General features: G+C 43.1%; 1 protein-coding gene across 2 annotated transcripts in view; it reads left to right on the top strand.

The window, feature by feature from the left end:
* The window catches only part of DOK7 (docking protein 7), a 273,911-nt gene that overhangs the window by 33,055 nt on the left and 224,805 nt on the right, over positions 1-16,051 (top strand). For both annotated transcript variants that reach the window (XM_029591901.1, XM_029591893.1), the window contains one exon: positions 8,553-8,753. In XM_029591901.1, coding sequence (XP_029447761.1) covers positions 8,553-8,753 — 201 coding nt within the window. The remainder of the gene's footprint in view (positions 1-8,552; positions 8,754-16,051) is intronic.

Genomic DNA, 16,051 nt, shown 5'->3' with positions numbered 1-16,051 from the left:
AGGAGGAGGAACACTGACCCACCCGAGTCAGCAGAGGAGAATAATGGGGATGTTCCCCTCCTCCTTTTGTGAACCCACCCCCCCTGCCGTAGACCCATTCTGTCGCGCCTTCTTGGGTCTGCCACACTGCTGGATTCTGACCTGCCACTGAGGTGCTCTGAAACCCAGCTGGTGCCATGCTGCTTGGCTTGCTCCCGAATCTCTGCTATCAGATTGTCCAGGTCCTTCTGCTCTTCTGTGCCAGCCGCTGAGCTGTGCCCCCCCATGGGGCATGGTGCGGCTGCTACTGTATTCTTTTTGGGGGTCCTTGTCGCCTGTGTAGCTGTCATAGCTTGCACCTTCCTGCTGGCTGCTGTCTTGTTACTCTCACTTTCCGTTGGGATAGGCCCAACGGAAAGTGAGAGTAACATTGGAAAAGAGACAAAACACATTTCTTTAATGCAAGAACCACACATAATTGCTCCTATGGGCCTGTGGTAGCCTCCTCTTTTTTTTTATTTTTTAAACAACATGAAAGCCGACAGCCGACCTGAGGGAGACTGCAACACAGTCGCCGCTAGCACCACTCCCCAACCTCAGAAAAGGACAGGTAACCATTTACAGGAAGCCCGCTGAAATTCCTACCCTGAGCCTGTGCAAGGGAAATTGCATCCTGCTGACACCACTCCCTTCAAACATGGCTGCGGTGTACAAAGCCAATCACCTATTGCCCGGTTGCAGCCTCCCCTGTCCCCGCCACCATTACAGAGGACCTGGAACCATCGGATGCACACCACCCTGTATAGAGGCCACTGCAGTCATGTACGCCGGGCCAATAATGTCTTGCTCCCACTGCTAACCCTCGCACACCGCACACACCAACTTGGAGTCCAGGACCTCCCCATCTGCTCAGGCCATGCAACCCCCAAGCAACATCGGAACCAGGCCCCCCACATGGCTCTGATAAGTCCCATCGGTATTCTTCTTCCTTTCCCTGGCAGTGCATGGCAAAAAATCTCTCTGACAAACTCCCTCTCTTTTTTTTAACCTTATTAAATATTGCCCCGGACACTGCTGGTTCTTCACCACGCCACCCCGCCGATGCATGGACCATGGATTTTTTGAGCCAATGAGCCTCTGGACCAACAAGCTCGGATCGAGCCGCTGCTGCTAACAAAGCTGCCGTAGACCTCAGACTTGCTCATGGGTGCTACTGCATGTTGCTCTGACCAGTACTCAAGTCACAGCAGAAAAATGAGGTGGACCTGCTAATCACCAGGGGATCACTACTGCTAGACCATGCAACTGCTGATGCCGCAATGAGAAAGGAGAGTGCCATGAACACCGATGTCGCCGAGGAGAGGAAGAGGCCACAGACCTGTATGCAAGGGTTTAAAATGGCTGAGGCCTGTAGCCCCATCTCTATGGCCCTGATCTCTCCCCTAACGCAGCACACTAGTGCTGCGTCGTGTCCCATCATCCTTCCCCCTGCTTCCTCCACCTCCCTCACCTTGACACCAGGATGGACAAAAGGGATGCCAAGAGCAACGACTAGTTTATGGCCTTGCTGGGTAAGTATGTTGGCTGTGGCTACTCTCAGAGAATAGTACCTTGTATAAACAAAATAATATGAATGCCAATGCACATCAACAAGGTAGATTCAAACACAATACAAATCTTCAGGAAATGGTATTAGATCAGTCTTTTGCCATAAGAACATAAGAACATGCCATAGATCAAGGCTCCATCAAGCCCAGCATCCTGTTTCCAACAGTGGCCAATCCAGGCCTCAAACACCTGGCAAGCACCCAAAAACCAAGTACATCCCATGCCACCGATGCCAGCAGAAGCAGTGGCTATTTTCCAAGTCAACTTGACTAATAGAAGGTAATGGACTTCTCCTCCAAGAACCTACCCAAATCCTTTTTAAACCCAGCTACACTAACTGCACCAACCACATCCCCAGGCAACAAATTCCAGAGTTTAATTGTGTGTTGAATGAAAAAGAACTTTCTCCAATTAGTTTTAAATGTGCTACTTGCTAACTTCATGGAGTGCCCCCTAGTCCTTCTATTATCTGAAAGAGTAAATAACTGATTCATATTTACCCGTTCTAGACTTCTCACGATTTTAAACACCTCTATCATATCCCCCCTCAGCCGTCTCTTCTCCATACTGAACAGTCCTAACCTCTTTAGTCTTTCCTCAAAGGGGAGCTGTTCCATCCCCTTTATCATTTTGGTCACCTTTCTCTGTACCTTCTCCATCACAACTATATCTTTTTTGAGATGCGGTGACCAGAATTGTACACAGTATTCAAGGTGCGGTCTCAACATGGAAGAGGCATTATGACATTTTCCGTTTTATTCACCATTTCCTTCCTAATAATTCCTAACATTCTGTTTGCTTTTTTGACTGCTGCAGCACACTGAGCCGACGATTTTAAAGCATTATCCACTATGATGCCTAGATCTCTTTCCTGGGTGGTAGCTCCTAATATGGAACCTAACATCGTGTAACTACAGCAAGGGTTATTTTTCCCTATATGTAACACCTTGCACTTGTCCACATTAAATTTCATCTGCCATTTGAATGCCCAATCTTCCATACTCACAAGGTCCTCCTGCAATGTATCACAATCTGTTTGTGATTTAATCACTCTGAATAATTTTGTATCATCTGCAAATTTGATTACCTTCCTCATATTCCTTTCCAGATCATTTATAAATAAATTGAAAAGCGGTCCAAGTACAGATCCCTGAGGCACTCCACTGCCCACCCCCCTCTACTGAGAAAATTGTCCATTTAATCCTACTCTCTGTTTCCTGTCTTTTAACCAGTTTGTAATCCACGAAAGGACATCGCCTCCTATCCCATGATGTTTTACTTTTCCTAGAAGCATCTCATGAAGAATTTTGTCAAATGCCTTCTGAAAATCCAAATACACTACATCTAAAAATCCAAATACACTATATGGGCTGCAGACTGTATCATTTAGAAAGCACTGCCAGTAAGGTAACTTACCAATTCACAACCTATCAAAAGTATTCATGGCAACCTTTAATATTTATTAATAGAAAAACCTAATCTAAATAGAAAATCTTTTTCCTATATAAAAAACTTTATTTGTAAATAAATTTTGTACTTATCTGTTTACAACTTATTCACAAAAAATATTGCACAGGGAATAAATTCTGATCATGTAGATGACCACTTCAGTGCTCAGATTAAGACCCGACCCAACACTGACAATGTTTTGGCACATCCCCAGTCCCACACCACCTTCAGGGGTCCAAACTGTGAAACTACAACAAAAGCACAAAACTTACAATTAAAAACTTATGCAAAAACTTATGCAAAAACTAAATAGACTACTACTCAAAAACATACTCTCATATTTGGCCTCTCCGGGCTCTGCTTAGCCATTCAAAAATGGCTGGGAATTCTCAGAATGCCCATTAACCAATCAAATTTAAAGGGCCAAACATATGATGGTATTAACCAATTAAATTCCAGAAGATAACACTATATCGCTATAGAAACACAGACCAATCAATTTCTTTATTAAGACCAAATGGATGTACAGTCTTTAACTTGAAAATCCATTTCTGTTCATGCTGAATCCAAATCATATCATGATTGGCCCCATGTAACTGAGCTCAAATTGTTTTTGTCATTATTATTATTGACATCAAATTTTTGCCAGATTCTTTGATTCTGGTACATTCCCTTAACAAAATAATGAATCTCATGTGAGTACAGAAAGTCTTCCTAGCCTTTAGAAGCAAACAGGGGATCATTATCTGAAACAATCATGTGTGGCAACTCCTAGGATGCCACCCGCCCCTTCATATAGTGCAGTACTGAGACTGCTTTTTATTTATTTATTTATTTTTAATTTTTATATACCGAAGTTCTTGTGGGAATTACAAATCACTCCGGTTTACATAAAACGATGAACTGCCCAACAGCGGATGGGGGCTTTACATAGTACTGTAGAACATAAGGAACAATAAAACCTGCAGTTTCACATCCTGCAGTTAGACTGTTTCTGGCTGGCAAAAGAAAGCATCCCAGATTACCAAAACTTTCATCCCCATAATTTCACCCAAATCCTAATGTAAACATTCCTAGGGTAGCTTCATTAGGGAAAAGGGTGTGGAACAAGCCTTGGGGGAATTAGATTATGATAAAGTGCACACCTAGTGCAACTGGCTTTGACTGACAAAAAAAAAATTATGCATCCAGAGCTGGCAACCAGATAAAACTCCTGGCTAGGGATTTCATTTCGGGAACTCCCCCCAGTGCTGCATGTGAGCCCCACAATAAATACCAGCCTTCCTAAGTGAGTTCACACTGGCACACTGGCACAGGCACTGACTTCTTTACACTTCCAAGCAGGCCAGCCTTTCTGGATCCAGGCACCCACTTGCCATCGCTGTGGGTCCCTTTGTGTATTGTTAGCCGCCTCCCTGGAGCTAAGGCTGTAGGCTGCAGAAAGTATAACCCCAGTCCTGGTAAGATGCTCGTTTCAGACAGTGGAAACTGCAGGCCCAAACGACAGCACACACCTGAACAATCTGCAGGCGCTGCTCAGATTGGTATAGGAGGCTGGGCTTTGACTGAGCAATAAGATTTGTATCTTTTTTTCAGTCACAAATGACAAGAGGTCGGCACCTCAAGATGAGGGCCATTGTGGAAGTCTTGATGCCTAAAAATGTAATTGAGTTCAAATCATTTTTTTGTCGTTATTGCTGCCAGATACTGTGGCCCTGGTACATCCCCATAACAAATTACTGGGCAATGGAGTGTCTTGAGTCTGGTCACATGAGTGACAGATTTCTTTGGATAGGGCCAAAGCCATTTTAGTGTCTATACCTGTGTTGGCTCACTTTGATGCAAGGTTACCAGCTGTGGTAGAATGTGATGCCGCATCTGTTGAAGTAGGCATTGTGCTATCACACAGATTTCCAAATGGGGATTTGCACCCAATTGCCTTTGCTTCCTACATGCTCTTAAAAGTGGAGAACAGTTAGTCACAACTTGAAAAGAAAGTGCTGTCAATTGTATTTATAGTAGGGATGTGAATCGTTTTCCATATCGTCTTAATGATAGAAATTGTGTGGCAGGGCAAGAAAATCGTCTTAGGCACGATTTTTTAGTTAAAAAATCGTTAAAAATCGTTTTTTCCGATTAGTGCGCACTAACTCGAGTTAGTGCGCACTAACGGGAGTTAGTGCGCACTAACTGGGAGTTAGTGCGCACTAACTGAAAATGATACAATTTGACACTTTTCAGGTCAGTTAAGGTCAGTTTAGGAATGAATATGTATTCCTATTGGCTGCCCTCTTATTTATTCATGTTACCAAGTTTCCTACTGACAGTATATGGGGGATGGGAAATGGAAACAGTTGGTAGCTTGAGAAAACAAGTAATGTGATCAGTCAATGTGACTAGAACTTGTGCCCTAACCCTGATACCAGGGGTATTGTGATCTTCCTGCACACAGTGCCCTATCCCTATTAATACCAGGAGTGTTGTGATCTTCCTGCACACAGTGCCCTATCCCTAATACCAGGGGTGTTGTGATCTTCCTGCACACAGTGCCCTATTCCTGATACTGGGGGTGTTGTGATCTTCCTGCACACAGTGCCCTATTCCTGATACCGGGGGTGTTGTGATCTTCTTGCACACATCCCGGTATCAGGGATAGGGCACTGCATGCAGGAAGATCACAACACTCCTGGTATTAATAGGGATAGGGCACTGCATGCAGGAAGATCACAACACTCCTGGTATTAATAGGGATAGGGCACTGCATGCAGGAAGATCACAACACCCCTGGTATCAGGGATAGGGCACTGTGTGCAGGAAGATCACAATACCCCGGAGGAGTGAGGGTCAGGCAGCTCCCCCCTGTCTGTGAAGCCAGCCTCTCACTAGTAATGCAGGGAGGGAGCTGTCTCAGACTTCACCATCCTCCCCCCCCCCTCACCCACACACCATTCACTAGCTGGGACATGGGGGAAGTCAGGAGTGAGGGTCAGGCAGCTCCCCCCTGTCTGTGAAGCCAGCCTCTCACTAGTAATGCAGGGAGGGAGCTGTCTCAGACTTCACCATCCTCCCCCCCCCCTCACCCACACACCATTCACTAGCTGGGACATGGGGGAAGTCAGGAGTGAGGGTCAGGCAGCTCCCCCCTGTCTGTGAAGCCAGCCTCTCACTAGTAATGCAGGGAGGGAGCTGTCTCAGACTTCACCATCCTCCCCCCCCCCCTCACCCACACACCATTCACTAGCTGGGACATGGGGGAAGTCAGGAGTGAGGGTCAGGCAGCTCCCCCCTGTCTGTGAAGCCAGCCTCTCACTAGTAATGCAGGGAGGGAGCTGTCTCAGACTTCACCATCCTCCCCCCCCCTCACCCACACACCATTCACTAGCTGGGACATGGGGGAAGTCAGGAGTGAGGGTCAGGCAGCTCCCCCCTGTCTGTGAAGCCAGCCTCTCACTAGTAATGTAGGGAGGGAGCTGTCTCAGACTTCACCATCCTCCCCCCCCCCTCACCCACACACCATTCACTAGCTGGGACATGGGGGAAGTCAGGAGTGAGGGTCAGGCAGCTCCCCCCTGTCTGGGAAGCCAGCCTCTCACTAGTAATGCAGGGAGGGAGCTGTCTCAGACTTCACCATCCTCCCCCCCCCCCTCACCCACACACCATTCACTAGCTGGGACATGGGGGAAGTCAGGAGTGAGGGTCAGGCAGCTCCCCCCCTGTCTGTGAAGCCAGCCTCTCACTAGTAATGCAGGGAGGGAGCTGTCTCAGACTTCACCATCCTCCCCCCCCCCCTCACCCACACACCATTCACTAGCTGGGACATGGGGGAAGTCAGGAGTGAGGGTCAGGCAGCTCCCCCCTGTCTGTGAAGCCAGCCTCTCACTAGTAATGCAGGGAGGGAGCTGTCTCAGACTTCACCATCCTCCCCCCCCCCTCACCCACACACCATTCACTAGCTGGGACATGGGGGAAGTCAGGAGTGAGGGTCAGGCAGCTCCCCCCTGTCTGTGAAGCCAGCCTCTCACTAGTAATGCAGGGAGGGAGCTGTCTCAGACTGGTATCAGGGTTAGGGCACTGTGTGCAGGAAGATCACAACACTCCTGGTATTAATAGGGATAGGGCACTGTAAGAGATGACTGTAGTAGATTGAATAAAGATCTGATGTTTCTGCTCTCCTCACACCAAACAAAAACAACACACAAGCAGAGAAGCCCTTCTTACAAAGCTGAGCTAGTGAGTTAAGTAGGAGGAAAAGTAAACATACTTGTGCCAGTGTGGCTACTTAAAAAATACACTTACCAACAATCAATTACATATATTTGAACTGTGTACAGTTCCAGCCAGGACCACCTTTCTAAAATGCACAGTGATTGGCAAATTCAACATGCACTAGCATTTCAGGTGCCTGCTAACAAAAATAATAAACAAACAAGTTCTAGTCAAGTGAGTGCTGATCATTACATTACTTTTTTTGTCAAGCTTCCAACTGTTTCCATTTCACATCCCCCCAACCATTACCTCAGTATTAGCCTTGGTAACATCAATAGATAAGAGCACAGCCAGCCAATAGGAATACATACATACATATTCATTCCTAAGTGACCTTTACTGACCTGGGAAGTGTGAACACTTTGTTTCATTTTCTGTTGGTGTTCGTTAGTTTCCAGTTCCATTTCCCATCCCCCCAACCATCACCTCAGTGGTAACCTTGGTAACATCAATAGATAAGAGGGCAGCCAGCCAATAGGAACACATATTCATTCCTAACTGACCTTCAGTGACCTGGAAAGTGTTTATTTGTATCATTTTCAGTTAGTGCGCACTAACTCGAGTTAGTGCGCACTAACGGGGAGTTAGTGCGCACTAACTCGAGTTAGTGCGCACTAACACGATTTAACGATTTTTAACGATAAATCGTTAGAATTTCTATTGTATCGTGTTCTATAACGATTTAAGACGATATAAACATTATCGGACGATAATTTTAATCGTTGAAAAACGATTCACATCCCTAATTTATAGTGTGAATGTTCCATCTGTACTTGTGTGGGTGCTATTTATACAGGAAATTCCTGATAGCGCATGGAAAGTGCACTTTAGAACATTTTTCTCAAGATTTGTGCGGTTAGATTTAACTGGATATTCAACTGTAACTTTAGCTGGTTAGATGCATTTGAATCAACCAGTTAAAATTAACCAGCTAACTTTGCCACTCAGGGGCTCCTTGACAATTTAGCTCTTAGTCAGTAGGGATCCTTATCAATGTTTACAGAAAGTACAAATTATAGACAGACTAATGAAGTGATAGACTAGTCAGTGTTTAATTTTCTGGCATTATTTGTTATTTTAGTAAAAGCTACTTTTACAATAATCAGTCCAAAAAAGAACAGTGTGCTAGGAAAGAGAGATATTCAGGCTGCATGCCCAACATACAATATACATTTCAAAATTTAGGAACAAACTTGTATGCCTTTGCTGTACATTTTGTTTAATGTTATCTTTTCCTTTGCTGCTAACAGTTCATCGATTTCATGTGGGAGTATTACCTGGCACCAAGTTAGAGAGTGGACCTGCTACACTTCATTTGTGTAATGATATCCTAGTCTTGGTGAGGGATCTTCCTCCTGCAGTCATTGGACAATGGAAGCTATCTGATCTACGACGCTATGGAGCAGTTTCCAATGGATTCGTCTTTGAAGGCGGTACAAGATGCGGGTACTGTACGTATAAAGATTACATCTCTACTTTGCTTAATAATCTGGCCAATAATGCACTATGTGCTTGCTGAAATTTATTTTAAAAACAATTAAAATGATTATTATGCACGATTAGCTGCTAGCTCTTAAGAAGCAACTTCTAGCAGTACATAAGAATCATTTGAATGTTTTAACAATAAAAGATTTGGTTCAGTCCCCTACAACAGGGGTCTGGATGAAATTGGTGCTCTACAATGGGAATGATACACCTGTAAACACTTGGGAGAAGTTGCTAGATAAGCTTTTATTGCTGAGATGTATTAATAGCTGCCTGCATGTACGATACTGAATGCCATGTCAGGATGGATATATTGCTTTTGTAAAGATATGATTATACCTCTTTGAGAAAGCCATGGGTTGATGAAACAAAGGCCTTTATCAGCAAAATAGCGGGACAAGAAATAATGACTGGTTTTGAATTTAGACATTTAATGTTATATAAAAAACTAGGAAGTAACAGCTCATCAGGACATTTTAATATCTATTGTGGACCATCCATCTATGATTTTTTGAAAAATCGGTTGTAATGAATTGGTTATAGGATTAATCATCACTCTGGATTATATACAAATATCTTTGTAATAAAAGTGGTTTGATAAAGTTTAGCTGATTTTGGAGTATTTGTTCAGGCTCAAGATGATTACATTTCAAATATACTGCCACATGCAGCTGGAACTAATTTTTGGAATGATCCATCTTTTTTCACTCCATTTTTTTGAGAATTTTTTGAGAGTTGATTTAAATAACTAATTTGTGTGGTTAAACACATCCCTTTAGAAATTACAATTTATCGGCACTATAAATTTGGTATATGTTATGTTTTATTTGGTAAAATCATTCTTTTTTATTATGGATTATTTGTGGATGACCTTTTTTTTTTAATGCTTTGTTTGATTGCTATTTTTTTGTGAGCAATAAATTAAAAGAAATCCATATTGCATTGACCGAAGGTGATCTCTGAAATGGCTGGCTGGGTTGAAGTGGGATGTTTCTTCTTGCTACTCACCAGAGTTAAAAAAAAGAAAATCTAATTCTGTTGTTAGCTCAATCACAGTGACCTAGACTTCTTCCATTACCAGACACTTTGTGAAGTAAAGCAAAACCCTGTAAAAAAAAGACCCTTGGAACCTATATAACAAACCCGCCTTATCAAAACAGCACTAACTCCCAGAACTCAAACAGCAATAATCCTGCTTATGAAAAGGAGGCAGTGCAAATATTACATCAGGCCCTAGAACATAAATGCACCTATTATAGGGAAAGCAGAACAAGACTGCTACGGATCTCTACGTAGAAACTGCACACTAGTAGAATACCTTACCTTGATCACACAACCATAGCACAGAAAGACTTCACCAAATATAGATTAAGTGGTCACAAATTAGACAAGAACTAAACTGGAAACTCCAAACCAGATTCTGCATGCAGTACAACATTGGAGAAAAAACCCCCAGAAATACATTTCCTCCTGTAGTGAGCCATAAATAAAGATAGCTTTAGAAATGGGAATTTCCTTTAACATATTCCAATCACTAATCTGAAAATAAAATGTTTTTCTCTACTTCTGTTATGTGGGAGGATGTGGCAGTAGAAGCTGATTTTACCACACCTTGCAGCTTGTTACGTGGGTCAGGCCAGCCCTGAGAAGAAACTCTATAATGAACATTCAGAAAACCCAAATGTGGATTATGGACTTCAGGGTGATGGGGTGGTAGGTGCAGTGGAGAAAAGCAAATGTTACAGTTTACAACCCCCCCCCCAAAAAAAAATAAATAAATTACAGTACATAGAGTTAACAAGAATAAAAGAAAACAGTATGAGGTATTACAGCTAGAATTTAGAAACAAATATAAGATAAAATAAACTGTCCAAAGTCACATAATCAGATATTTAAAATGAAAATAAAAAACATCTTTACCATTTGCTTTCTCCCCATATCAGTCTGTTCTCTCTCTTCTGCTTTCATCTTCTTTACATGTTATTTTTTTTTTTCAGATTTCCCTCCTCCTTCCATGTCACTTCTTCCCATCTCTGCTTCTTCCATCTGTTGTCACTTTATAACTCTCATGCTTTTGCAATTCATCTATTTTTAACCCCTTTATCACCATTCCCCATTTTATTCCTCCATCATAACATCCCAGCCCTCCGATTCTGGTATCTCCTCCCAATCACCATCATTCTTTTATTCCCCAGCCAGTTGTCTCCCACCTTTTCCTTACCCACTCCCTGTCCTCCATCTCTCTCTATCTCCCTTGTGTCCCCTCTGGTTCTCTCCCCCTCTTTTCATACCTCTTTTCTCTCTCTCTCTCTTTGTGCCCCATTTGTGATTCCCTTTTCATTTCCTATGCTTCTCCACACTCTAATGCTTCTTAAAACATTCTGTCCTGTGACCTCTGTCTTGTTCACCTATCTTCCCTGTGCCCTCTCCTGTATCTTTCCTCCCTCCCTTCCAACCATCTTCTGACCCTCAACCTTTCCTTCATCTTCTCTCCCTCACCCATGGGTCCCCTCTGCCCCCTCTTCTCTAGTTGTGGCACCCTGCTCTCCATTGTGGCTTCCCTCCATTGTATATTTTCTGTCCCTCTCTCTTCCTTCCTTTGTTCCATCTCTGTTTATCATCCCCATGCATAGGAACTTTTGAATTGTAATCACCCTGAGATTTGGTGTTGATTGGTGATACAAACACACAAGCATTCTCTCTATCTCCCAATTCTCTCAATCTCCAGGGATAAACCCCTCCCCCATGACTTTCTCCCTTTCCCCAGGACTGACTTCAGCATGCTCCCCCTTCATCCTCTCCCTGACCCCAGTGCCCCCACTTTCCTAGACGTGGGCATGCAGGACTGCTGCTACAAATCTCATTCAGCAAAGAGCAGCCCTCTGCTTCCTGCTCCAGACAGCATTCAGAGAACAAGAAGGGAGGGGGTAAGGCTGTGCCTGGAGCAGCCAGAACAGGGAAGAGAAGAGCCACTGAGCTCTCTGACCCATCCCGTCCTCTCCTGTTACTCCTCCTCCCCACCTATTGTGCAGGAAACAGGAGGGGAAGGGGTGAGGTTGATTTGGACAGAGCAGAAAAGAGTTACTCTGTTTCATAATTTAACCCCTCCCCTTCTGTTCTTCCCCTCCTAGGTAGCCTGAAGGGAATAAGAGGGGAGGAAATGGTACCCAGAGATATCACAGAAATTATGGAGTCTCCAGATCAAACCTGGAGTTGCCAAATATTTTGCAGTAACAACCAGTATAGTACATTAACAAGTCTATTGTAATGAAAGAAGCAGGAGGGGACATAAGTACAAAAAAATATACCATGCCGAGTCAGAGCAAAAGTCCATCAAGCCCAGCATAATCTCTGAAAGTGGCCAATTATGTCACAAGTTACCCAGCAGATCCCAAAGGGTAGATCCATTTCTTGTTGTTCACTCCCATGGATAGGTGGTGGCTTTCTCAAATCTTCCTGGCTAGTAATGGTTTAAGGACTTTTCCTCTAGGAACTTGTCCAAACCCCTTTTAAACCGAGCTATGTAGATGTCTTGACCACACCTTCTGGCAACTAATTCCATTGCTTGTTTGTGCATTGCGTGATATTTCTCTAATTTGTTTTAAAACTGTTAGTTTCATGGAGTGTCTTCTAATCTTAGTACTATTTGAAAGGGTAAATAATTGTCTCCTATTTATCTGTTTCATCCAACTCATGACTTTGTAAATCTCTGTCATATTCCCTCTTAGTCACCTCTTCTCAAAATTGAAGATTCCTAACCTGACCATTCCATCCTCTTTATCATATTGTTGCCTTTCTCTGTACCTTTTCAAGTTTTGCTTTTATCTTTTTTGAGCACCACTCATCAATATAGAGGCATTATGATATTCTTTAATTTTTTTCCATTCCTTTCCAAATCATTGCTAACATTCTATTTGCATTTTTGACCACTACTGCACACTGAGCTGAGGACTTCAATGTTTTGCCCACATTGACTCAATCCTTTTCCTGAGTGTGACTTCTAATACAGAACTCAAAATTGCCTATAGTTAGGATTTTTCCCCTTTGTGTATCACTTTACATTTGTCCACATTAAATTTAATTTACCATTTAGATGCCCATTTCTCGTCTCACAGGGTCTTTCTGCTGTTCCTCACAATCTACTTGTACTTTAACCAACTGAATAATTTTATAACATCTGCAAATGTGATCATTTCACTCATTTCTCCCTTTTCCAGATCATTTATGAATAATTTAATCAGGACAGATCTGTGGGGTACTCTACTATTTACCTTACTCCATTGAGAAAAATATTTAGTTCAACTCGCTGTTTCTTATCTTTCAACCAGTTACCAATCCACAATAGTACATTGCCTCCTATCTGATTGCTTTTTAATTTCCTGAGGAGTGTCTCTTGAAGGACATTGGGCCTCATTTTCTAAAGCTATCGCATGCCTGCGCTACCTAAATCGGGACGGAGTCGGCCCCGGAAGAGGAGGAGTCGGGGGCGTCACCGGGGCCGACTCCGCAAAGACACCACGGACGGCGAAAAGGTAGGTGCCTTTTCACGTCCTATTTGCGCCCAATAGCTACACCTTCTATGGTGGCACTATTGGGTGCGAAACCGGCAGCGATCGCACCGCGGTGGTGTGATTGCTGCCGGCTAGCTCAGGACCGACCCCCCCCACCCCCCATTAGCGCGATTTTGTAAAGTATCGCAGGCCTGCGATACTTTAGAAAATGAGGCCCGTTGTCAAACGCCTTCTGAAAATGCAGATATACTCGTATCAGCTGGCTTACCCTTATTCATGTTTACTAACATCTTCAGAATCTCTTGTAGATTGAGAAGCGATCCATTTTGTCCCTTATCGCGTGCGATCCCTATGGAAAATGAGGCCCTTAGTTAGAGATTTAATAGGAGGAGCACTAGTGTGTATTAAACACTTCCAGCTGCAATGACGGTGGCTGACAGAGGGAACAGAAGTAGAAGCATCCATGAACTAGCAGCTATTGCTTTTCTCCGCTCTCCCTTTCCAGAGAGAATTTAACCTCACTTCCCTCTACTCCCCTACTGTCTCTAGTGAGAGCCCAGAACTGAAAGCAAACCAAGGGTCCTGTCAGAGCACAGGCACAAAATGAGACAATGACCTTAAAAAAAAAATCACAAAAAGAGGTTGAAATACCACAAGTTTGAAACTTGTGATCAGTTGCATCAATCATCAAGATTTCCACTCTAGCTGTGGTGCATTTGCGCAATTTTCACAATTCAATCATTTCATTTGCACACCTAATGATCAGATTTGAAATATCTGAACAGAGTTGCCTTGTTTAAATATCAATAGGCAAACAAGTTGGTAGGTGGATGTTATTGTCCTGAGAGGGTGGAGAGAAGGGGGAAGGAACTGGAAGACAAGCACATTTTTTAAAAGTAACTGGGCCGCAGTCCTGGGCAATGGCACTAAAATCAAAATAACTATAGAAAGAGTCATACATTACTATTCATTCTGTCCCCATCCTCATCCTTTTGCTATATACATTTCAATGCTTATTTTAATTAATTTTAGGCTATTAGACTGTCCAATTTAATTAAAAGTACAAGTGGTACACTCACAGCCAAGCCTAAAGCATGAAAATTAACAGGCATGGAGAAAAGCAGTACTTGGCATGGCTGTATAATTATACACAGATAGATATGAAGACAAAATGGCCGACGTAGTAAGCGGCACTGAGCCTACTCTGGTTTCTACTCTGGTTTTAGCATGGGGTTTTCGGCACTAACCTAACTCAAATATATAATATGTGTTTTAGCGCTGGAAAACACCACATTAAGAAACCCGTGGTATGCTTTGCGTGGGTGCATGCAAATTGCATGTAAACGAAGCTATTAGCTATTACAGGGCAATGCAGAGAGCTGTGTTAGCAGGGAAAGATAGCTTTTAACATGGGAAATTTAATGCTAGGAACAGGGCAGAAGTGAAACTTATCCCATTTCTGGTGGCCATTTTTGTCTTTGTGTTGCTATGTATAGATATGCTTCTCTGTGTCAAACATGGATTATCTACTTTTTTTTTATGGTGAGCTGAAGAATTAGAGTGGCAGAAACTTTAGGACAAAGACGAGAGAGGGAAGAGGGAGAAAGAAAATGCTTTATCACCATTCACAAAAGGGCACACAAGCAACGGATATTTCGCCTGAAGATGACACTGCTGGGGATATCGGAAAAAGATATGGTTTGGATGTATAGACTGAGCTCCGGGGCAATTCTTTCTCTTTATGAAAAAATCAGAGATGTTATTGATCTTCTTATCCAGGGTTTCCCAAACCTGTCCTAGGACCCCACAGCCAGTCGGGTTTTCAGGGTTTGAGTCTCCTTAATTTGCAAATTTTTCTCATGCGTATTCATTGTGGATATCCTGAAAACCTGATTAGCTATGGGGTCCCCAGGCCAGGTTTGGGAAGTCCTGCTCTATCCAATCATGCATTGGGATTCCAAGCTCAGTCAAGCTTCTCAATACCTTGCATTTTCTTGCCACTGGCTTTTTCCAGAATACAGTGGCTGTGGTGGCTGGCATGGACCAGTCATCAATTTCAAGGTATTTCAGGCAGGTTCTGAGGGCTTTGATGTCATGGTGTACATCAAATACCCACAGCAGCTTTCAGAGTGGCAGGAGATGAAGCATGCTTTTTTCAATATATTGACATGCCAAATATAAAGGGTGCAATCGATAGCAGCCATGTCACTCTCACCTCCCAACACATAGGAGAGAAATGGCATACCATAACAGGAAGCATTTCCACTCCCTGAATGTGCAGGTTGTGTGCATTACAGACATGAAGATCCTCAGTGTTGTCTCCAAGTTTTTTGGACGCAGCCATGACTCCTCCATCCTTGTGCAATTGGCACTGGCTTAAAATTTCAAGGAAGGGGAAATACAGCGAAGGCTGTTGCTTGGTAAGTTTGAAATAGAAGTGAAATCAAAGCATAAGATAAAATGTCAAAATATAAGCTCTCTGGGGTCGGTACCAACAGCGGAATAGTGCACATTTTCTGGTGCATGGTGCCTAAAGTGCGTATATTCCTATGAAATCATATGTTTGTTGTCTGGGGTGGGTAAATGTATTTGTTTACAAAAATTTATTGTCTGCTCTCTCATCAGATATATATTGTTCAAGGTGGAATACAACACAAGTAAATACCATTCTTCATACACAATAAAAACATCACCCTAAAGTAATGAAACTAGCAATCAAAATAATAAAATACATAATAAAGCAAACATTATCA

This window comes from Rhinatrema bivittatum, chromosome 1 (genome assembly GCF_901001135.1).
Source record: "Rhinatrema bivittatum chromosome 1, aRhiBiv1.1, whole genome shotgun sequence".
Lineage (NCBI taxonomy): Eukaryota > Metazoa > Chordata > Amphibia > Gymnophiona > Rhinatrematidae > Rhinatrema > Rhinatrema bivittatum.
Note: the sequence above shows the minus strand (reverse complement) of the source record. Positions and strands in the feature narration are given on the sequence as shown.